The sequence below is a fragment of the Podarcis erhardii genome (genome assembly GCF_964252035.2).
Source record: "Podarcis erhardii genome assembly, chromosome: 1".
Classification (NCBI taxonomy): Eukaryota; Metazoa; Chordata; class Lepidosauria; order Squamata; family Lacertidae; genus Podarcis; species Podarcis erhardii.
This window is the reverse complement of record NC_138497.1, coordinates 35,993,897-36,016,746: the sequence shown is the minus strand read 5'-3', so window position 1 is coordinate 36,016,746 and position 22,850 is coordinate 35,993,897. Positions and strand designations below refer to the sequence as shown.

General features: G+C 43.6%; 1 protein-coding gene across 3 annotated transcripts in view; it reads left to right on the top strand.

Moving 5' to 3' along the window:
* AKAP6 (A-kinase anchoring protein 6) overlaps positions 1 to 22,850 on the top strand; it is a 239,361-nt gene that overhangs the window by 28,561 nt on the left and 187,950 nt on the right. For 2 of the 3 annotated variants that reach the window (XM_081857579.1, XM_081857578.1), the window contains exons 1-2: positions 7,792 to 7,868; positions 10,712 to 11,063. In XM_081857579.1, the coding sequence (XP_081713705.1) occupies positions 7,819 to 7,868; positions 10,712 to 11,063 (402 nt within the window). In that variant the 5' untranslated portion in view covers positions 7,792 to 7,818. Of the gene's footprint in view, positions 1 to 7,791; positions 7,869 to 10,711; positions 11,064 to 22,850 lie in introns of those variants that run through there. The other variant, XM_081857580.1, reaches the window with a different exon arrangement.

Sequence of the window (22,850 nt, the reverse complement as noted above, 5' to 3'; positions counted from 1 at the left end):
GGTGTTTCACAGGGGACCAGTGGGGGCTGGCCCATTTGAGCAAATAGGGCACTACCAACCTCATTCTGCCTTCAGCCAGTCTCCAGGGGAGAAGATGAAAACAAAACTCAAATGAGTTGGTCATGCCTACCATTGGCTCTGGTTCCACCTACTGTTTGAACTCCCGGCATTCTGCCCTTCTGGTCCCAGTGGGCACCAGCCATCACTTCATGGGGCACCAACTCTCTACCTCCCTACTATCCTGCTCTCTGTGATCAGGGCTGGATTTAGGTTGGATGAGGCCCTAAGCTACTGAAGATAATGGGGCCCTTTATATGTCCAGCTGTCCTTTGTCAACAACAAATTGTCGCTTTTTGTGTGTGTTAAATATATGCTATATGGCAGGCTTCCTCAACTTCAGCCATCCAGATGTTTTTTTGGCCTACAACTCCCATGATCCCTAGCTAGCAGGACCAGTGGTTAGGGATGCTGGGAATTGAAGTCTCAAAACACATGGAGGGCTGAGGTTGAAGAAGCCTGCTATATGGTAATTTATGGACCTAATAGGTATCTAAAGCAATTTTATTTCTTTTTTATCTTATATTTTGGAAATGTACATCAGTCCCCCCCCTTTAATTTTTTTCTGGCCCCCAAGAGAGTAGGGCCCTAAGCTATAGCTTGTTTAGCTTATACGTAAATCGGGCACTGTCTGTGATGCATCATAGGCTGCTTCTTAGCACATTAAAACGCCAAATCAGGGAGGAAAGCTATTACATAGCCCATAAGTTCATGAATACACAAATAGGATTCCTTAATATCTTGGTCATTAAAAGGGTTTTTGTGTGTGTGATAATCCCTTGCCATTGTAAACACAGTGAGAACAGTTTACTGAAATATTGTTTAATCTAAATTACTGGGGCATTCAAAGTGTACTTGAGATATCTTGTTTAACTAATTAATTATGCAAGGTTGATTAATTTTTCTTGATGTCCTGTCGCTGATGAAGTTCACCCGGATGTCAAGGGAGGAAAAATGCGAATAGGTGCAAGTCAATAGATTGGTTAGTATAATTTATTCAAAGGAAAAACCAGAACTGTACAAAATCTTGTGGTTAATTATAGTATCATTTGATGTCCTACAGTGAATGTAATTTGACTCAAGCCACCCACTGTTACTTTTGTTTAAATAACTTGAGCTATACAGAAGACAGGGAAATTTAACTTAGCCTGAATACATTTAATGCTTTGTATCATTACAGCCATATGGTATTGTTCCACCAGCTCCTTGAGATGATATACTTAAATTGTTTTAGCTTCATGGAGTGGTGTAGAAATAGTCACAGATTTCTGTACTGGAACAAGAAAACTGTTCCTTAAAACACTGATTTGGTTCATTAAATTTTCGTGTGTATCAGTAAGCATTTCCTACTTGAAGAAAATACTCATTTTAATTTGGTGATCACATACTCTCCAACATTTCTCTGATGGAAATAGGGATGTCCTATTTAATAATAATAATACCCCGCCCATCTGACTGTGTTGCCCCAGCCACTCTGTGAGGTTTGCAACATATATAAAAACACAAACATTTAAAAACTCCCCTATACAGGACTGTTCTTTAAAGGTTGTATAGTTACTTATCTCCTTTTCTTGGGGGTCACATAACTCCATACCCTCCAACATTTTCTCCAATGAAAATAGGGACATCCTAAGTAAAAGCATAATATTCTGGGATCAAATCAGAAACTGGGACAGCTTCTGTAAATCCAGGACTGTCCCTGGAAAATAGGGACCCTTGGAGGGTCTGTGATCACTTGCTGGGATGTGTGTATGGAGGTCCTGGGATGCACAGATGACAAGATTACCCACAAACTCATGTATAGATGGTGACCCAGGTGGATTTTTCAATTTGAGTGTGTGCGCAGGAGAGATCCTAAGAGCCAGTTATAGTGTGTAACATCCAGTTCCTGTAGCCTGAAAGTTTAAAAAGATAAAAAGCTGGTTTAGAAAGCAGAGTCTGGTGCTGAAAAGAATCTCACGCTCTTGAAACACTTCCTGGAGATTTAGGGTGATGTACACATCTGTAAAATAAATAAATACATAATAAAAGAGTGTCATCCCACCCTTGGCATAATATATTAACAAGCCACGGCATTAAGTGTTTAATTGTTTTCAAGGTTTTGGACTGGCAATGTGGACAACACAGCCTTGAAGGTGACAAAGTCAGGGTATAATTAATTAGCTGTTAAAAATCATGGTGTATTCTTGTCAATTTCACAAGAAGCTGCTAATTTGTCTTTGCTTGCCCAAAGCTGTTCTCTCTCTTTGTGCCATTTCCCAATTGCTATGTTTTTGAAAGACACAGAGAGTAACAGCAGCTTGTGTTACAAGCGAAAATGGATAGGAAATCCTCTCATCTCAACAGGTCTCTTCTCCTGGGACATGAGGGAGCCCTGATACTTAAAACCATTTTTTCACGGTAAAGCCTTCCAGCAGAGTACACATTCTGTGAAGATCACTTTTTATTACAGCTGTTCCGGTTCCATTGGCTTGTTATAAAATGCACACACTTTCCTCCAACGGTGTGTCTTTTGTAATGATAGATTTGCACCAGCTATTGCACATTGCACTTTACATCTGCCTGAGGGGTGTGGGAGACAAGCTCCCTGGTCCATTCAGTCTAACTCTCTAGAACTGTGCTTTGTGGCCCTCTTGCACTTTGTGATTGGCAAAGGTTTCCTCATAGGCTGTCATCAAGGAGAGGTATAAATAATCAAAATCCCTCCTGGAATAATTGAGCTGGAAGACACCAAAAGGCTACATAGTTTGACCACGTGCCCTGTCCACAGGGCAATCCACAACGCATTGAGTCCCAAACTGGGACGTGCCACTTCCTGTTCGTGCTCCCATGAAAGTCACATGACACGTGAGAGATCACGGAGCCCACAAGACACACTTTGCGCTTTCACTGCATTAAAAAATGTGCATTTTGAGGTGCTGCATGAGATTGCAGCGTGAAATCACGAGATATCGTGGTACCCAAGATGGCTGCTGTGCTCTCATGGGGAAAACGGGATGTCTCAGTTTTTCTGGGACATTTGTGGGGTATTACAATAGGGACATCATATGAGAGCCAGTGTGGCGAAGTGGTTAGAGTTTTGGACCAGGACCTGGGAGATCTGGGTTTACATCCCCACCCAGCCATGAAGCACCTTGGGCCAGTCAGACTCTTAACCTAAATTACCTCACACAGTTGTTGTGAAGATAGAAGAGGAAGTGGGGAGAACCCCTTAGGCCACCTTCAACTCCTTGGAAGAAATGCAGGATATCAGGGTAATAACATAAGTAAAATATGGAAGTGTATAAAGTCACCCACCATGAAAGTCTTCTTTACATGTGTTGGTGCTGACCTTTAGAGCCCTAAACGGCCTCGGTCCAGTGTACCTGAAGGTGCGTCTCCACCCCCATCGTTCAGCCTGGACACTGAGGTCCAGCTCCAAGGGCCTTCTGGTGGTTCCCTCACTGTGAGAAGTGAGGTTACAGGGAACCAGGCAGAGGGCCTTCTTGGCAGTGGCACCTGCCCTGTGGAACATCCTCCCATCAGATGTCAAGGGAATAAACAACTATCTGACTTTTAGAAGACACCTGAAGGAAGCCATGTTTAGGAAAGGGTTTAATGTTTGATGTTTTATCGTGTTTTTAATATTCTGTTGGGAGGCGCCCAGAGTGGCTGGGGAAACCCAGCCAAATGGGCGGGGTATAAATAATAAATTATTATTGTTATTATTATTATTACATGCCATTTGTGTGAAGAGAGCTTCCTTGACTTCTCTTTTGATATCCACCCTAGGGTCACCCACACTTTCTCTTCTCCTACTGCTTTCCTTTTGGTGTAATGTTTTAAAGATTTTTATTATTATTATTATTGTTTTACTGTTTGTTGTTTACCACCCAGAACTCCTTTGGGAAGAAGGGCGGGATATACATTTAATAAATGGATAAATTAAAAAATGAATTTTTGTCCCCTAAAACTCTAGCTCATCCAGTCTTGAACTGAAAATGTTCTTTTGCCCAGGTAGATCAAATTGCATTTACTAGCATTTAGCAGTCATCTTCTTCACATACATACATACATACATACATGCATACATACATACATAAAACCTACTTTAAAAACAGCAGTAAACAAAAATAGGAAGGCCATCATAAGGCCAGAATCAACTCGTAGTAATAATGATGATGATGATTTTTAAAAGCCAGTTAAATAAGTCATTGTGCTTGAATGCTTGTGAGGAATGAGTACAGGAAGATGAGGATTATCTGAATTAAGTTATTTAATTCCGAAGCCGCTTCATAAAAAAAGAGTTATTATTCAATGAATGAGAATTCACTTGAATATAAAAATTAACAACCCACTCACCACTGCCTCCTGTGTTTATGAATTCCACATCACTTGATATGCTTAAACTACTCTTAAAATGTTTAATATTCTGTATGCGATGGAATTTCCTCTTGAAACTGCATATCAAAATACATGGTATTTAATTTGCTTTTTACCCAGTTATCTTGCGGTGGTAGTGGTGTTCCTTTGTGTTTGGCTATAAATTACAGATAGATAATGTTGCACGCAACCCCAGTCTCTGAGTGGTGTGAGATTCCTGGGTTTCCATGCGCTTGACAGGGGTTCAGTTTCCTTGGAATGAGGGACAATGGAGACTGTGTTGTCTTTAGGATATATGGTTTATTTACACAAATATACAACCTGAGCCTAAGATGGAGGGGATAACAGCACTCACACCCCATAAGGTCTTGCTTCTCCCATAGTCCCAGCCTTTGAAGCAAACAGGAATCAAGCATGACTCTTCTTCTCTGGCTTCTGCTTGCCTCTCGCCCAGGTCTCTCACACAACTCTTTGGCTATTGTCCTTCTCACTACAACACTATGAACAAAGTGTGTATTATTTAATTGAAATGGGGAAATGAAGTTTTATAAATAGCAGCAGATATAGCAACTGAAGAAGTGGTTTTTGTAGTGGAATGTACATGTCAATAAATAATATTCTGTACCTGTGGTAGATTGTTCTAAGGATCAACCGTATGACCGGGTTTGGATGTTCTTTCTTGGCTTCATCAACCATGGTTTATGAAGCCAGGAACAAGCATAGGGTTTGCCAGCTCCTCCATCACCCCTCCCCACACTTCTCCTCATACACAATTCAATTTCAATTTCCTTTTACACTTGAATTACAGCAGAATTACACATCATGCCCAAACCAAACATAATAATTCAGACTTATTATCATGGTTAGTTGAGCAAAGATGAAAACAGGGTGAGGTCTTCAACTTTTTTTTACTCCGTTTACCCATTGGAATTAATTAACATGACTAAGTTAGTCTGTTTCAGCAGGTCTGCTTTGAGTAAAACTTATTTGAAGACCACGCAGAGTACCCTGATTCAGGCCTAACAGTGACTCAGATTTATGTGCAAGTGAGGAATGCAGTTTCAAAGCCAGCATTTGAGTAAAGGAGGAGAAGTGTGACAGATGAGTACCAAAGCCTGACAGTTATATCTGGCTTCATAAACTATGCCTTGTGAAGCTGGGAAATACCATCCAAGCCTGTATTTCTATATTCTGTATGTTGCATAATGACCTGGTTTGCATGTCATGCTAAGCCAAACCATGGGTTAATGTGAACGCATGGACTCTGGGAGAAGAGATCACGGCTGTTCTTCCCTCTCCTGTTGTTCTGGCTGCTGTGCTGACCCAAGCAATAGCTCGACTTAGCATCATGTTGTTCAAATCCAGTCTTGTGGTTTAGCTTTCTCCATACTAACCATGAGCTCATGGTTTGTCCAGGGGAGCTAAACCAGAAGCCTAGGTTCAGACGCCATGCTAAAGTAAACCATGGCTTAGCTCAGCAGCAGACTGACCAAGGAAGAGCACAGTAACCATGGACTCATCTCTGGCAGCATGCGTGTTTGTAGCAAGCCATGGCTTGGCTTAGCGTGACATCGGAACCAGACCAATGTTTTGTTTTACCTAATAAAGAGATCGATTTTCTCATTCTTTCCCTCTTTTTATCAAAGTTAGCTGGTTTAGCTTCTTTATAGATTTTATAAAGAGGAAAAGAGATTAGTTGCATTGCAGCTGAATGAGGGATAGATGCGATTTGGACAAAAATAGTTTCCTCCAGCACCAGCTGTTACGTAACTTGATTTAAAATTCAGCAAGAGAGCGTGGTTAACGAAATACCTTTCCTCAGCCTTTATTTTTAAGATCTCTGGAATTGAAACTGAATTGCTTTCATGATAGGCAGATGGCTGCCTAATGAACGGAGGCTGGCTTTAACAATATGGGTCATTGGGGGGGAGGGAATTAAGATCTTATTAGGAAACACACTATCCTGGGGACACAACATTGATCGATACATGTCCCCTCTCTGTACCCTAACATGCTTAATGAGTTTTTGTCTGTCATGAACCAATTACTGTTACTGATGGGTGCAATGATGGATTGCTGAGTCAGCGTAATCTGAGGACCAAGTTCTGTGAGAAGCTCCGAAAGCTTATTGGCTTACGCACTAAGGGTGAGGCACAGATCTCAGACATTGCATAAAAGGCTTTGCATCTAGCTGCACAGAAAGCCAGGAGGAAGACAGAGGCACAGATAAAGCAGTTATCATCTGTACCTTACGTTTGAACGGGATGTGTTTTTGTGAGCGCTGTATTAAAGGGACATTTGCCCAGCTGTTTCTTTCATTGTATTTGTGGTGTGCCCCTGTGGTGTGGGCATTCAGGCACTGCCAATGTTCCAGGTCAGCTCGGTAGGTGAATAGGCCAGCATGGAACAGCTGTGGCATGTTGCTATGCAGTAATCCTTTAATTCGATACTTCTGATACCAGAGACTCATGGATTGGACTGTGACCATCTGATGCACAATTAAATATATGATAGATCATGAAGATCTAAAATGCTCTGTCAAGCTTATGTGTCCTCTAAGATGTAGAAGGAGAAATGTAGGGTTGCCATTGTTTGGAGCTTTTTTTAAATCAGCAAAAACAACACTGCCGACATGGTTTCCTGGACATTTTTGCCTGGACACTGCTTCTGACTGCAGTATTCCAGGAAATTCGGGACATATGGTGACCCTAGGAAATGCCCACTTTTTCTTTTTCTTTACTTTCTTTTTCTTTTTCTACACTGGTTATATCACACCTCTAACTGTTTTGTTCAATTTTTAAAGGTGCCATGTATTTATATCATGTATAATTCACTTCCAATGCAGCCTTATCATGCAGTTGTGATATGTGGAAGTGCCTTATTACTGAGTCAGACAAATGGTGAATCAGTCGGCAGAGTTCTGACTCTGGAAACGCAGGCTCTCAACAGAGCAATATGGATCCTTAAATCCATTTAGCTGCAGGAGATAACAGTGCATTAGGAGACTACCAGAAATGGCTGAATTATCCTGTTGAGCAGTCACTTAGTTTATTAGGGCGGATAGCAGCTGGAACAGTCTGTAGCCTTGACCAAAACACTCTCTAGCTCAGACTAAAAATTTCCTAGCTGGATTTGTTAACCTTTTCTTTAAACCCTGTGGTGGCATTCTAGCTACTTTTCTGACTTCATCAGAGCAGTAAGGCTCTCGGCAAGTCCCCTGCCTTTCCCCCCACTTTGCCACGTGCATTAAGCTCATTTTGTTTCGGCTATCTTGCCTGCCTGGTTTATAGGTTGGTGTAGATATGACACAACAGTTGCCTTGCTCTGCAAAGCAGAACGCTAGTGGACGAAGACAAGGACGAGGAGGAGGAGCCTGGCGTTCCTAGATTAGTAGGAAGAATGACAACCCGGGGAGGACACTGCCTGATGATGCCATTTCTCTTGGGAATGTGTGTGAGATCTTTGCTTTCCTTTTGTATCTAGGGAGCTGGATTAGGGCAGCTTTTTGTTCTTCTGGGAAACCATGTAGTGAATTAGGTGCAATTATTCAGTGATTTCTACATGCCGCAAGCAAGTGTGAGCTTTTAAGGAACGGGGAGGGAAGGGCTGGAAAGCCCTGGCCTGGGATGTTTTGATTATGTTTGTAAGAAATTTGACAGTGTGGAAATGTGATAGACTTTCAGCCTTCGTGTGTGTGTGTGTGTGTGTGTGTGAGGGAGAGAGAGAGAGAGAGAGAGAGAGAGAGAGAGAGAGAGAGAATATATGTAGTAACTGGCAGTGATTCATGGTGACTTTGTTATGGGTAATAGGAGAAAGGATTTGTCTTAATTTTAATAGCTGCCAGTATGACAGCGGTAGTATTAGTGCTGTGCAGACTCAAGAGTGCAATGAGAGGAAGCAGACCAGCAGTTACTCATGCCAATGAGAGTCACCAGAATATCTTCCTCCAACATTCTCTTTTCAACCCCGGAGAGGTTTCCATAATGTGTTTATACAGAAACATGCTCTAAAGGTGTATGTTAGTGGTTAAGTGTTATTTTCCTTGTTGAAACGCACATACAGTACACACAGAGAGGTGGGTGGGGAGAGAGAGAGAGAGAGAGAGAGAGAGAGAGAGAGAGAGAGATCAGCTTAGAGAGTTTCACAAGGAGTCAGTTTTATATACAACAGCCACTGGGCAAGTGCTGTGTGTTGTGCTTCCTGGGGTTGTACTAGATATTGATCAGTAGGAAGTAATTAGTTTGCCTGTGAGCGATGCTCAGATTGGCAATGGTGAATTTTGTGGGCCTAATCAGAATCCAGCATTTAGAATGTAATGCTGCTGAGAGTAGTTTAGGAACCATAATAGCATTCATAAAATTCATTGAAATGGCACAGTTAAGACTGGGTTCAAATAATAATTAAGATAGGTGTGTTTCTTTGTTCTCAAGTGGGGAAGGTTTTCTCAAATTACAAAATGGCACCATGCAACTGTGACACTCAGTGGGGACTATTTGGCTGCTGTTGTCACCATTAGATGGGACATTATGGCATATTTGTCAAAACCACATGTGCAACACAATCCTAGACATGTTTCCTTGTAAGTAAGCGCTGAGTGTGCTCAATGAAACTTTCTTGCAGTAGACGCATTGCACCCTTAGAGTTCAATCCTATGTACATTTAAACAGAAGTAAGTCCCACTGAATCCAATGAGAGTTACTCCTAAGAAAGTGTGTTTAATATTGCAACCATAAAGTACACCCACCCACACCAGTGTTTTGTGTTGGGAAGTGTTGCATTAGGAACATGTTAAACCTTTCCAGATTAGCAGTATTTAGCACAATAAAAAGTGCATATGTTTGCTGCCTGATTGTTGCATATGGCATGTTTCCTTTCCTTGAGGTTCAGCTTTTGTTGCTGTGTTGATTCCCCCCCTAGCATGATGCAGTGTATCTTAGACTATTTTTAAAAACCTAACGTATTCCTCCACAAATGGTACTCATTGCCAAAATGTGGTTGCCCACATGTCAAAGATAGCAATATCAGTGATGTTCATGAGGATAAGCAATACACACCCATGCTTTTGCGAGATTTTTTAAAAAAGTGTTTATGATTATTGCTATTTATGTATTTATTATGGCTATAAAGTGTTCATTGCAGCATAGAAGTGCTCAGACAGCTAACCTTTAATAAAAGTGATAAGCAAGGCTATTGGATGAAACAAGGCTATTGTCTCTCCTAGCAGAACCCTGACATATTTCTGTTTCTATTTCTATTTCTGTTTGCCATAAATTTATTTAGTGGTTTGAAGGCCCCCCTCCCCTGCTTTCCACTGCTGAAGCATAAAACTACACTGATTATTTTTTTAAGGACCAGATAGAAACGTAGTCCATCACAGCAAGGCTATTCAACCCTCAGTCCCAAACATTTATGTGTCGACTGGATATTGCACAGCTGTCTTGGACTGGGAAGAAGAGGGGAGAGTAATCTGTATGACCTTTATCTATAGCTATCACTGGAGCTGTGTGCAAATGGCCCCATAAAATTCCCCACTGTATTTGTGGGCAGAAAAATTGGGATCCATTTCATTGAATTTCTTCAAAAGGGAAAATAAATTCTCCGATGTTTCTGCAGGGCTGGTGATCACCATTAGCAATGGCAGTACCAGAGGGGATGTTTCCCCTCCTAAAATTTTCTTTCTTTTTTGCTATCAGACTGGCAGCCATTTCCCATCCCATTATACTCTTGGGGTTTTTTATTCTTTCACTTTTATCTTCCAAAGCCAGCCTTGCATATAACTCAACTTATGCTCAAGTTTTAATAAAACCTCAGTTTTCATCAACTCTACACGTCCCTTGCAAGTTTATGTGTCTTTTGGCAATGAAAGTGTGCTTGAAAATGTATAAACAAAGAATACTGTAATATCAGAAACTGGAGGGTGGGGTGCTAATGGGAATTTCTAGTGGTCAGAGGCTGTATTGCTGTCTATAAATTCTCACGCCAACTCAAAACCGGCAGAAGCAAAATCAGTTATGGAAACCTACTTAATTTGCAAGGTTCGTAGCAGCTATCCTCAGTGTTGAATTGGGGTTGTGTTTCTGCAGAATTTTAATTTAATTTAATTTTTTTAGCTTGCGGTGCACACGGGCTGCTTTTCATGCTTTTGAGGCTAAGGTGGAACCCTTCCTGAGCTTAAGCAGATATATTATTAGCAATCCAAACTGATGTGCATTTTGGGTGGAGTGGGCAGAACACTTATAATCCAAGTTTTCACTTTTAAAACAATTGCCTTTCTTCTCTTTTGTATGCACAGCAGGAAGAATTATGGTCTAGAGCTCCCGACATTAGCCATGGAAGTAGCACTTTCTCCCATCAGGTCTCAGGAACTGGATTCTGTAGCTGCAGATGCATCTCCCATGGTCATTAACATGACTCCCACCACCGAGCAAGATGGCGGAGAAGAGGCCATGAAAGATATTGATTCCGGGCAACAGTATGAAAAGCCCCCTCCACTTCACACGGGAGCCGACTGGAAAATCGTTCTCCACTTGCCTGAGATTGAGACATGGCTGCGGATGACATCAGAAAGGGTCAGGGACCTGACTTACTCGGTGCAGCAGGACTCGGACAGCAAGCATGTGGATGTGCATTTGGTGCAGCTGAAAGTAAGCAGAAGTATTTTATCTCTACATGTTACCTGTGAGGGAGAGGGTACCACTAGGCATGGGGGAGGGATTTGGTTCAGGTCACCTTGAAATGTGAGTTTACCCCAGTTCACAAATTTCAAGCAACAATATGCGAGCCAAAACACTGCTATCCTTCAAAATTCACATCTCTCTGAATTTTGCAACGCGGGGTGTAATGTGTACACAAATGCATCTGCTGAGGTAAAGCAGGCATATAGATGCATGTAGTAGTGAAAGCAAATGCATTATAAGAAGGAAATGTAATGGATTGGCTGGATCCAAAGGAGTGTTGGGAGACACCAGCTGAGGACCCCCTCAAGGGGGAAGACGGCTCAGAGCCAGGAGTTTGGTGGTGGGCTGATGATACATGGTCAGAGGGAGAAGAGAGAACAGACTGGGGGGAGGAGGTGTCAGAAGCTAAAGAGGCAACAGGGTTTAGTGAAAAGGAAGAGGCTGTGCCAAGAGCAGTTCAGATTCTGAGGCAGAAGCAGAGAGGGGTCAAGAGGTAGAGATGAGGTAGGCTGCTGAAGAAGCCAGGGAATCTCCCCTTCCTGCTCTGGCTAGCTCCCCTCCCTCCCTGGTCTCCCAGAACACAGAGAGAAATGGAGAGGGCAGAGCAAAGAGAGGCAGGAAGCCAGAACCTTAGGCTACTAGGGAAGGAACTGGCAGAGGAGCCTTAGGGAGCGGTGGGAAGGTGGGGACCTTCAGTCCTCACAACTGCCTCATTGGGGCAAGACCTACTGGGAAGAGCTGCTGTGATCACTGGGCCTGCACTGGTTTGGTTTCTGTGAATGAAGAGTTAACATCACTGACACTGGGTGCTCACCTGCCCTTGACTCTTGCTTCGGACAGGAAAATATGCTAAGCAAAAATTTGTCAAAATTGTCAATAAAATGTGTATATTGGGAGAAATCCTAATTAAAATGCTAATGAATTTTCATGAGGACATGTGTGGTGGCACATGTGATGTATAGAGCCATCCTCGTGCCACCAGTATTGCTGCTGCTTACCTGGACAGGGCTGGGACAGGACCATGTGGATGCACCAGAAGGACTAATCCAGCATTCCTGCTGAAACACCTGAGCAGCTCGGGTCTCACTCTTGCCCTGTACTGTCCCATACCAGCCCAACCCAAAGAAGTGGCTGCGATGCTAGTGTCATGAGGCGGGTCCATGATTCCACCCCACCTGTATGCCTCATTGCCTAGCTTCTGCATTACCCTTCTTGTCGTTCTTCCCATGTAACTTGAGTTTGAATTCTGATGGATTTGGCCCTTCTGCTTGTACATACCAGGCTCAGCGCTGACAGGCTCTAATATGGGAAAGGGCAGATAAAAACTGTGATAGTGATTAGAAAATTTGATTAAGGGTGTTTATGTCCTCGAAAGAAAGAAAGAGAAGAAACTGCTCATCATTTGGAAACATTTTTAATCAGCCTTCCTCGGTCTTTTACTGACTGATAGTTTGTAGAAGTGGATTTAGGGCAGGTTCCCTCACACCAGGGCCAAGGGGGTGCTTCCCCATCTCCTTCCCAAGGCCTAGTAAGCGATTGCTTTAGGAAGGAGGTGCAAGGGTCCTGGCAGGGTGCTGGAATCCTCCCACCTCCTTCCCAAAACCCAGTTAGTGCTTGCCCAGCTTTGGGAAGGAGGTGGGACCTCTAGAACCCTACCAGAGAGCATTAAATTTTGGCCGTGCACATGGCAGCATATAACCAAGGTCTGCCCCGATAGTCTGGCATCTGAGCGTATGTACAGCAAGAGTTCCAGAACAAATAATTTTGCTACCTGGGGTGAAGGACCAGATGGTGCCCCTTTCACATTCCAGCAGACCGCACAGGCAGTTGAGTCTTGAAAGAGGATTAGACAAATTCAGGAAAGAAAAGGCTACCAGCCACAATGGCCATGATTTACCTGCACTGAATAACAGTTGCTGGGAATCACAGGTGGGCAGAGAACATACAGTCTTGCAGGCCTCCCACAGGCATCAGGTTTGCCACTGTGAGAACCAGATGCTGGATTAGATGGGCCACTGACTTGATCCAGCAGGCTTATCTTATGCCATACAGCTGCTCCTGGGGCCCCTAATCGGGCTTCCTGCCTCAGGTGTGGTGGAGGAACATGATCCTATCATAAGTGTTGAAGAAAGGCTCAACTGCCTGTCCAGTCTGCTGGCCGTCCAAGTTGCTGGCCATCCCTTGCCATCTGTGGGAGTGATTTCCATAGTTTACCTATGGACAGTGCGAAGAAGTATTTTCTTTTATTTGTCCTGAATCTTCCAACACTTAGCTTCATTGGATGTCTATGAGTCCTGGTATTATGAGAGAGGGAGAAATACTTTTCTCTTGTCTACTTTCTCCATGCTATGCATAATCTTACAAACTTCTGCCACGTGACCTAAAAAGTTCCAAATGCTGCAACCCTCCTTCATAGTGAAGTTGCTCCAGCCTCTTCATCATTGTGGGTGCCCTTTGCTGAACCTCTTCGAACTGGTTCTGAGGTGTCAACAGATGGAAATGGTGGAGGTGGTAGAGCAGGGGTCAGCAAACTTTTTCAGCAGGGGGCCAGTCCACTGTCCCTCAGACCTTGTGGGGGGCGGACTATATGTTGGGGGGGGGAATGAACGAATTCCTATACCCCACAAATAACCCAGAGATGCATTTTAAATAAAAGGGCACATTCTACTCATGTAAAAACACGCTGATTCCTGGACAGTCTGTGGGCCAGATTTAGAAGGCAATTGGGCCAGATCTAGCCCCTGGGCCTTAGGTTGCCTATCCATGCGGTAGAGGCTCAGGAGGAACAGTTGAGGAAATGGGCTGCCCCTAGCATCTGTTTCCTGACGTGGTTTCTTACCCTGCCTAATGGTCAGTCCGGTTCTATACAGCAAAATGACACAATAAATAAATAAGCACTACCATTTTAAAGGCTTAGAACTCCGACATGAGTACATAATACACTTCGTTACGGGAACAGATAATGGATTCGGTAACTGGTCATAATTATAGAAATGGTTTTCCTCAGAACAACCACTTCTGTGTGAGTAAATGCTTTGCACAGAAAGCAACCTGCAGACAAATGATTGGTATTCATCTCACACACCTTCCTAATGTTGTGAAGACAGTCTGCCACCTCTGCTTTACAAGCTTTCCGTGATGTGCATGAGCTTCTTTGGAGAATCCAATAGACAGACATATATGTAAATCTCAATTTACATGTGGCTCTGCTTTCCGACCCAAAGCGAAGCAGCTATGCTTGGTTTTCTGTTTGTTTACATAATTAAATAGAATATGGTTCACCTCCCAGTTTTTCAAGCATCCCACTTATTTTGTTTAAAAAATGAATCATACTTTTCCTATGAAAGAAGACATCTTCACACAAAAGGTTTTAAAATGTGCACTGTGAGAAATAGGAAGATAAAAGGCCAGCATAAGGTACCAATAATCACCAGTTGCAAGTAGAAGACCCATTTCCCAGCTCTCATCCTCTTTTTTTTTTTTTTTTTTGGAAGAAGTAGTGAGAGGTTGTTCAGCATCCCGTTACAACAGCTGTTTTTCAATTATGTAACAATGTTTGGAGTCCACTGGATATTTATGGTTTATTTTCATTCCAGTTGAAGTGAATAACTGCAGCTAAGCGCTTGAGCAGGCTCATTGATTTTAATGGCATTTCCCAACTTCGTTTAGGATGGTAATTTTGTTATTTCTTTTTTTTTAAATAAATATTTATTTTGGTTTTATGTAGTAAAACAAATATTACAATCAAACAAAACAACAAAAAAGGTACAATAAAAAACAACATAACATACACAGCATAAAAACATATAACAGAAAAAGTAAAAAAGAACAAAAATTAAAGAAAAATTAGTTTTTTAGTTCTTATCTTTATAACCCTCTTTCCTGACTTCCTCACATCTCCCTTTCCTGCGTTCCCCTTTACTCAATCAAATTTAGCAGCTCCTTACCCTTTTTCAAATCTTAATCAATATTATACATTCCAACCTATTATGTCTTCTATTTCCCCTTTCTTTTTAAATACAATCTTGCATATTCTTTGTAACTTAATCCCTGATATCCTTTGTTTAGTTTCGACATAGTATTACTCTGGTCTTACCCTTTTTTTTCTTAAAACATTTTTACATATTTCTTTTTACTATGTCACTGATGCCATATTATCTTTATATCCAACATCATTTTAACATTCAAACATTTTGCAATGTTTTTGGAGATATTCTTTGAACTTCTTCCAGTCCTCTTCCACCGACTCTTCTCCCAGGTCTCGAATTCTGCCAGTCATTTCTGCCAATTCCATATAGTCTATCACTTGCATCTGCCATTCTTCCAGAGTGGGCAAATCTTGTGTCTTCCAATACTTTGCGATAAGTATTCTTGCTGCGGTTGTTACATACATAAAAAGTGTTCTATCTTTCTTTGGTACCATTTGGCCGACAATGCCCAGAAGGAAGGCCTCTGGTTTCTTAGGAAAGGTATATTTAAATACCTTTTTTAGTTCATTATAAATCATTTCCCAGAAAGCCTTAACCTCTGGGCATGTCCACCAAAGGTGAAAGAATGTTCCTTCAGTTTCCTTACATTTCCAACACTTGTTATCAGGCAGGTGATAAATTTTTGCAAGCTTGACTGGGGTCATGTACCACCTATAGATCATTTTCATAATATTTTCTCTTAAGGCATTACATGCCGTAAACTTCATGTCGGTGGTCCACAACTTTTCCCAGTCTGCAAACATAATGTTATAACCAATGTCCTGTGCCCATTTAATCATAGCTGATTTAACTGTTTCATCCTGAGTATTCCATTTCAACAGCAAGTTGTACATTCTCGAAAGTATCTTAGTTTTAGGTTCTAGGTAATTTTATTATTTCTTAACTGGTGGATACAATTGGCCAGTTGTTACTACCTTAATTCCTAGTGGCATGGTTGTTACTCTGTATGTGTGTAAGCTCTGTGGACATAGGCACAGTCAATGTATGAAGGTCTGGGGCGTGTACAGTGGGCATGATCCTGCTTCATCTCCACATGTTCATTGTGTATAGTTGAAGGACTATGTGAGAAAAGCTTCTGAGATGCCCTCTCCCTCCCTCTTAACACAAGGACTAGGGGCCATTCGATGAAGCAGGATGTTGAAGTATTAAGGACAGACAAAAGAAAGTACTTCTTCACACAACACAGTGTTAAACTGTGGCATTTTCTCCCACAAGATATAGTTTTCATAGAAGCAAAACAGTAAAAAGAGTCATTATATTTCTGCCTAATAGCTGGACTATTTTATATACCCTGAGAATTCCTCTGTGAACTTTAGAGAAATAAAAGAAGATAAGCATCCCTGCAGGGAGCTTTGACAATAATTTGTCCAATTATATATTACTTTACAAAGAAAATGAAATGGGGAATTTAATTTTTAGTACTTGTTTTTGAGAGCTCCCTTGCGTGCCATGTTGCCTTCTTACCAGTGATGTGTAAGTACTAATGACCCATTTTTACTGTAGGCAACTTGGATCAGGCAAAGCAATAGAGAAATCCTGTAAATATAGAAGTCCTCATAGATGACTAGAACTAGAAAACATTTGGTATTCAAGCTTTGTTGGGATTTGAAGAGATCCTCAAACTTAAAAGAGTCAGACTGAAGTCTCTACCCCAGCTCTCTTGTTAACACAGTCTCCCTCAGATTAAAATCAACAATATAATTTTGATGAGATTTAATTGGGGGGCGGGATGTTGGTGCTGATAGTTTTGTGTCAGCAAATTCCGACAAAATACAAAGAGCAATTACTTCAACATTCCAAACAGCCATTAACAGCCCATATTAGACGGGTTAATTAACTTGCACAGTGTTTTAATATAGCAACAAAATGTTCACCATACTTGGAGGTTGTTGCACCCAGAAAACAGTTGTGTTACACAATTAGAGCATGAGAAATTGTTTGCTCTCCTCAAAGATATGGGTTGCAGAAATAGTGACACCTGGGTAATGATGCACTGCTATTCAACATTTGCAAAGGATTGCAATAGCTTCTGTTAAACTGTTACATACCATAGAAAGTGCTATAGATGTTGTGCAGAACACAGAAATGAGTGTAACTGTATAGTTCCTGCCTTGCTATACTTCTTGGGTGTAAAGTGAAGTCAGACCACTGCAATGCTGTGAATGTAACCATACATACCAGGGATGATTTTGGCACTCACAAGGAAAGGGGAAAAGGGAGCATAGTCCTAGCCGAAAGAAAATTCTGTACTGCATGACAAACAGGGTTTTCTTTTTGTACTGAATAGAATTTAGGGAGGTGAGGGCAGAGAATGGAAAAAGCTACTTGCATACACAGCCATGTGTGCATTTAAATATATTAATGTATATGCTGCATAGCTAGCTAGTTATGAGATGAAACTTTCAATCCTATGCTTACTTACCTGCAAGTAAGTCCCATCCCATTAAACATATGCAGTGCTTTTTTGGGGGGGGGGGACAACGCAGGGGGACACATACCCCTATACATTTTGTGAATCCTTGTACTTTTGCCCATTTACTGTACTTATTTTTCCCAATTTGAACTATAAAATAGTGATTTTCTTGATTCAAAATAAGAGTGCCCCTAAACATTTTTTTAGGGGAGGGAAGCACTGAACATATGGGTGAGCATTTATAGGATTGCGCTGTTGGAAAGCTAACAGTTAAGCGGTGAGGGATATGATCAGTGTATCTTCACAGTGCTTCTTGCACATTAGACAGTGGGGAAAGGAGCAGTTGAACAGAGTCCAAGCTCTTTCTGTACTCACCTAACAGATAGGAAGCCCCTGCATAACCTTTGAAAAAATTCATCTTTTCCAAATCCATTTTGTTCATTGCAGCGTTCCCCGGTCCCATACCACTGCTGGTTGTTCACTGTCCTCGCATTCCATTGTAGCAGGACTACACATCCTACTTATTTGTTTCTCAGATCTAGAGTCCTGTTGCTAATTTAAATACTTGCCCAGGGACTCTTCACCATCAGACCATAAACCCAATGACACTCCCTGTTTCTGCCAGAAATAAAAAAACCCACATGCACTCTGTTAATTCTCTCTCCCCACCCCAGGTATTTTTGAGGCATCATTAGATGGTTACTATGCTCCAGTGAAACTTCATGTTGCTCCACATATAGAGAAATGGGCACCAGTGGATCTGCCATAGGTTGCTTTCTGGTGGTAAAGTTTTTGCCAGATTGGGACACCCAGTCATAGAAGGGGTAATGTCACATTATGTGTTTCAGGGGGCGTTTCAGGGGGCATTCCCTCACAACAGTCTGAATCCCTCAGTGAATAAAGGAAAATCTAGCCTGCATTCCTTACTAACACAACATGATCCACTTCTGTTCAGAAGTAAGCTGTACTGAGTGCAAAGGGACTTTTCCCACGCACATGTGTTCGTTCCTCCTTGGACACTTCACAACTTTGTCTCTTGCAATCAGGGGTCTGGGCTGCTGGAGAACATGGAGGCTAGTGACACACATTGAAACAAGAGTGAGCAGCAAAGCTTTTGGAGAAGTAGGGAGAGAAGATGGGGCTTTGGGCTTGGTGTGCCAGCACCTAAGTCTCAGGCACTCCTGTTTGAAAGCAAGCTGCATTGAGTGCAAAGGGACTTGCAGGTAAATCCACCTGGAAAGGAGAGAAAGTTGCACCCAGAAATGAACAGTAGAAACAATGAAAAAGGAATGAGGTGTGCATGGGCAGTGGCGTACAGTGTTTTTTTTAATGAGACAAGGAAAAAACGGAATAAGCAAAAAACTGTGATATATGAAATGCACATTGCATGTCACAGTGCAATGTAATCATTTTAGGAAACCTTTTTTCATTATTATTGGTTAGGCAAAAATCTGGTTTTAGTTTAGTTTCAGAAAAGCTAAGATGAAAACCCAGACGGTGGTAACGTCACATGGGTTATACCCCCCAAATACAGTGTCAGGCAACCTGCAAGGTGGTTTTTGAGACTGTGCAGCTAAGCCCACATTGCCTGTGCTGAATGTGCAAATTTGTTTTAGCACTCTGTTTCACCCTGTTTGCAGACCTGCATGCAGCACTCTCCTGTTCTACAGTTCCTGTTGTGCAAGGTTGCGAATTTTCGCAGGAGGCTTTGATCCAGCAAGCCAGATGCATAATTTTCTAGTAAGACAAATTGAGAGAGGCTTGTCCAGAGTTGCCAAGCAGGTATCTGACAGGGGAGGAAGCCAGATACAGAGTTGTTAAATTTGAAGAGTTTCAGGCATAAGCCTCAGTATCACCTCTGGAAGGCAAGTCTGAAATCTGATCTGCTTGGCTGGCAGCTCTGTCCTAGACTGCAGGGGAGTCCGAGTCCAAAGCTATCAAGTGAGTGAAGTGAAGCTGAGTCCTGCCAAGTGAGGGTGACACTGCACTTTTAATTGCTACATGCAGCAACTGGATTTGAATGCATGGGGAAGGGATCGCCCTGGAATGTGGAGCCTGCTTCAAGCTCTCGTTCAGACATTGCCATTGCAGCAACTCCTCCTCCTCAGGCCAACAGCATCTTGTGAATTAATCTAGAAGTTTGCAAACTAGTGATTAAGAGCTTGATCCTGGAACTCTCTGGTCTGAATCTCATCTCAGCCACGAATTAACTAAGTGGAAAATGCAGGAAATGGCTTTTAAAAAAATAGAAGGGCAGAGTAAATAGCTGCTTCAGGGGGCGGGGCAGTTTTGGCAGAAAACCTGCATAGGGGTAAGGGGCAATACCTTGTCCTCCTGTGCTGCAGCCCTGATTCAGATCATGGCTCTCCTTTCCAGTCTTTAACTGGAAAGATGGTCACATGAGAAATGTATTGTCCAGTTCCAGCCATAGTAGGATCTTCAAGAACTGCCATCTAGGCACTAGCCAGACCCACCTAGCTTCAGCAATGTTGGTATGGCATGTGCCTTCACACCTTCTGACCTTAAATGCAATTGGCCTACAGCCACCCCTGCAGTTATCACTCAAAATACGTGTAGCTATGCCATACTGATGCTGCTGGATGAGAACATGGGAAGCTGGGCTGCTGCAGATGCAGTTTTCATACAGAGAGTGCTCTCAGACACTGCTGTTGTGAGATGTCTACGTAAAGGGTACAGGGACCCCTGACCATTAGGTCCAGTCGTGGCCAACTCTGGGGTTGCGGTGCTCATCTCACTTTTTGGGCCGAAGGAGCCGGCGTACAGTTTCCGTGTCATGTGACCAGCATGACTAAGCCGCTTCTGGAGAACCAGAGCAGTGCACGGAAACGCAGTTTACCTTTCCGCCAGAGCGGTACCTATTTATCTACTTGCACTTTGATGTGCTTTCGAACTGCTAGGTTGGCAGGAGCAGGGGTCATTGTGTTTCAGATCAGAGTCATTGTGTTTCAGATCAGAGCAATGGGAGCTCACCCTGTTTCGGGGATTCAAACCACCGACCTTCTGATCGGGAAGTCCTAGGCTCTGTGGTTTAACCCACAGCGCCACCCGCGTCCCTTGTGAGATGTCTAGTGGCCAGCAAAGGCAGTGGAGGAGGGAAAGCAATGGCCGTGTTTACATTATAACCTTTAAAACATATTAGGAGCACATTACAGTGGTACCTTGGTTTTCAAATGTCTCTGTTGACGACTATTTCGGTTTTCAAATGCCGTAAACCCAGAAGTAAATGCTTCGGTTTTCAAACACGCCTCAGAAGTCGAACATGCCACATGGCATTTTTTCGGTTTTTGAATGTTTCAGAACTTGAACTGTCTTCCAGAACGGATTATGTTCGAAAACTGAGGTTTTCAGGGCATACTTTGAGGTGAAGAAATGTGCTTTGAGTATGCTTCAAAGGTATGGTCTGTAAGCAGCCAACCTCATTGCATCAGGCTGACTCACTACAGTGGTGCCCCGCAAGACGAACGCCTCGCAAGACGGAAAACCCGCTAGACGAAAGGGTTTTCCGTTTTGGAGGCGCTTCGCAAGACGAATTTCCCTATGGGCTTGCTTCGCAAGACGACAGCCCATAGGGAAATCTCCGGGACAGTGGGGAAGCGCAGCTCGTCTTCCCCGCTGTCCTCGGACCTCCTCCGAAGCCTGGCGGCGGGGCGGGGACACCTCCTCCCGCCGCCGGGCTTCGGAAGGATGCCCCGATGCCGGGCGGCGAGGCGGGAACGCCTCCCCCCGCCGCCCGGCATCGGAACGATGTCCCGAAGCCGGGCGGCGGGGCGGGAAAGTCTCCCCCCGCCGCCCGGCATCGGAACGATGTCCCGAAGCCGGGCGGCGGGGCGGGAAAGTCTCCCCCCGCCGCCCGGCATCGGAACGATGTCTCGAAGCCGGGCGGCGGGGCGGGAAAGTCTCCCCCCGCCGCCCGGCATCGGAACGATGTCCCGAAGCCGAGCGGCGGGGCGGGAAAGTCTCCCCCTGCCGCCCGGCATCGGAACGATGTCCCGAAGCCGAGCGGCGGGGCGGGAACGCCTCCCCCCGCCGCCCGGCTTCGGGGCGGGAAAGCCTCCCCCCGCTGCCCGGCTTCGGGGCGGTAAAGCCTCCCCCCGCCGCCCGGCTTCGGGGCATCGTCCCGATGCCAGGCGGCGGGGCGAGAAAGCCTCCCCCCGCCACCTGGCATCGGAACGATGTCCCGAAGCCGGGCGGCGGGGCCGCGAAGCCTGGGCGCGCTGGCAACTCTCCGCAAGGAGCGCTCCCGCTGCTTGCGGAGAGGTCCGCGAAGCCTGTCCTGGACCTCTTCTGAAGGCAGGCGGGGGGCAAAAGTCTTTGTCCCCCCTGCTTGCCTTCCCAGGGGCTTTTAAATCGCCCGGACAGCGGAGAAGTCCTCCGCTGTTCCGGGCAATTTTAAAATGCCGCCCGCCAGAAGAGGTCGGGGGAAGGCGGTTTCCATAGGAACGCATTAATTGATTTTCAATGCATTCCTATGGAAAACCGTGCATCGCAAGACGAAAAACTCGCAAGACGAAGAGACTTGCGGAATGAATTAATTTCGTCTTGCGAGGCACCACTGTAGTTTCTTTTTGGAATTTGTGTTTAGACAGCCAGTTAGCTTTGTGTGATCTAAAATGCTTTTGTTTCCCATCAGCATTTCCACCTATTTTGTGACTGATTCAGTACCATTGTTCTCAGTGACATAGTCTCAGGGTCTGAAGGGCCAGAGAACAAGTATATAATTTGCATGTGGAACAACATCGGCATCTGTGAAAATGTTGTAATGGTGTGAAATGTGGGACCTCCATTCTCCAAAGGCGATGTATGCAAGTAGTAGCAGAAATGATGTATTCCGATGGTGAAGTCAAGTGATTGCTGGCAGAGCACATGCTTTAGATAAATAGCAAGAGTAGAGCGCCTTCAGCCTGTGGGCCAAATAAGTTCACCAGACCATTTTGAGCTAACCACACCCATATTTCCCTGTTTGACACTATATATGACATCAGGTATGAGAAACTCAAAGCTATGACTTGAAACTTTAAGCTGCAGCTAAATTTGGCTGTAGAGTCATTGTGTTTCAGATCAGAGAGTGTGAAGGCACCAGATATACTAATCTTGTTGAAACTAAGTTGGTCTGGAGATGCAAAGGATGAATTCGGAGTGCACTTTGTCTAAGCAACTTTGTGTGTTCCTAAATATAATTTTAAACAATGTGTGGTTCGCTGAAAAGCTTGTCAAATGTGCTAAGAAATAAATAGATTGCTGTGGGAGGTATCCAGCCAAGTAGTTCCATTGACACAATGACTTCCAGCTGCTCAGTGGAATTTTCCATACCCTTCCTCTCACTGTCTGTCC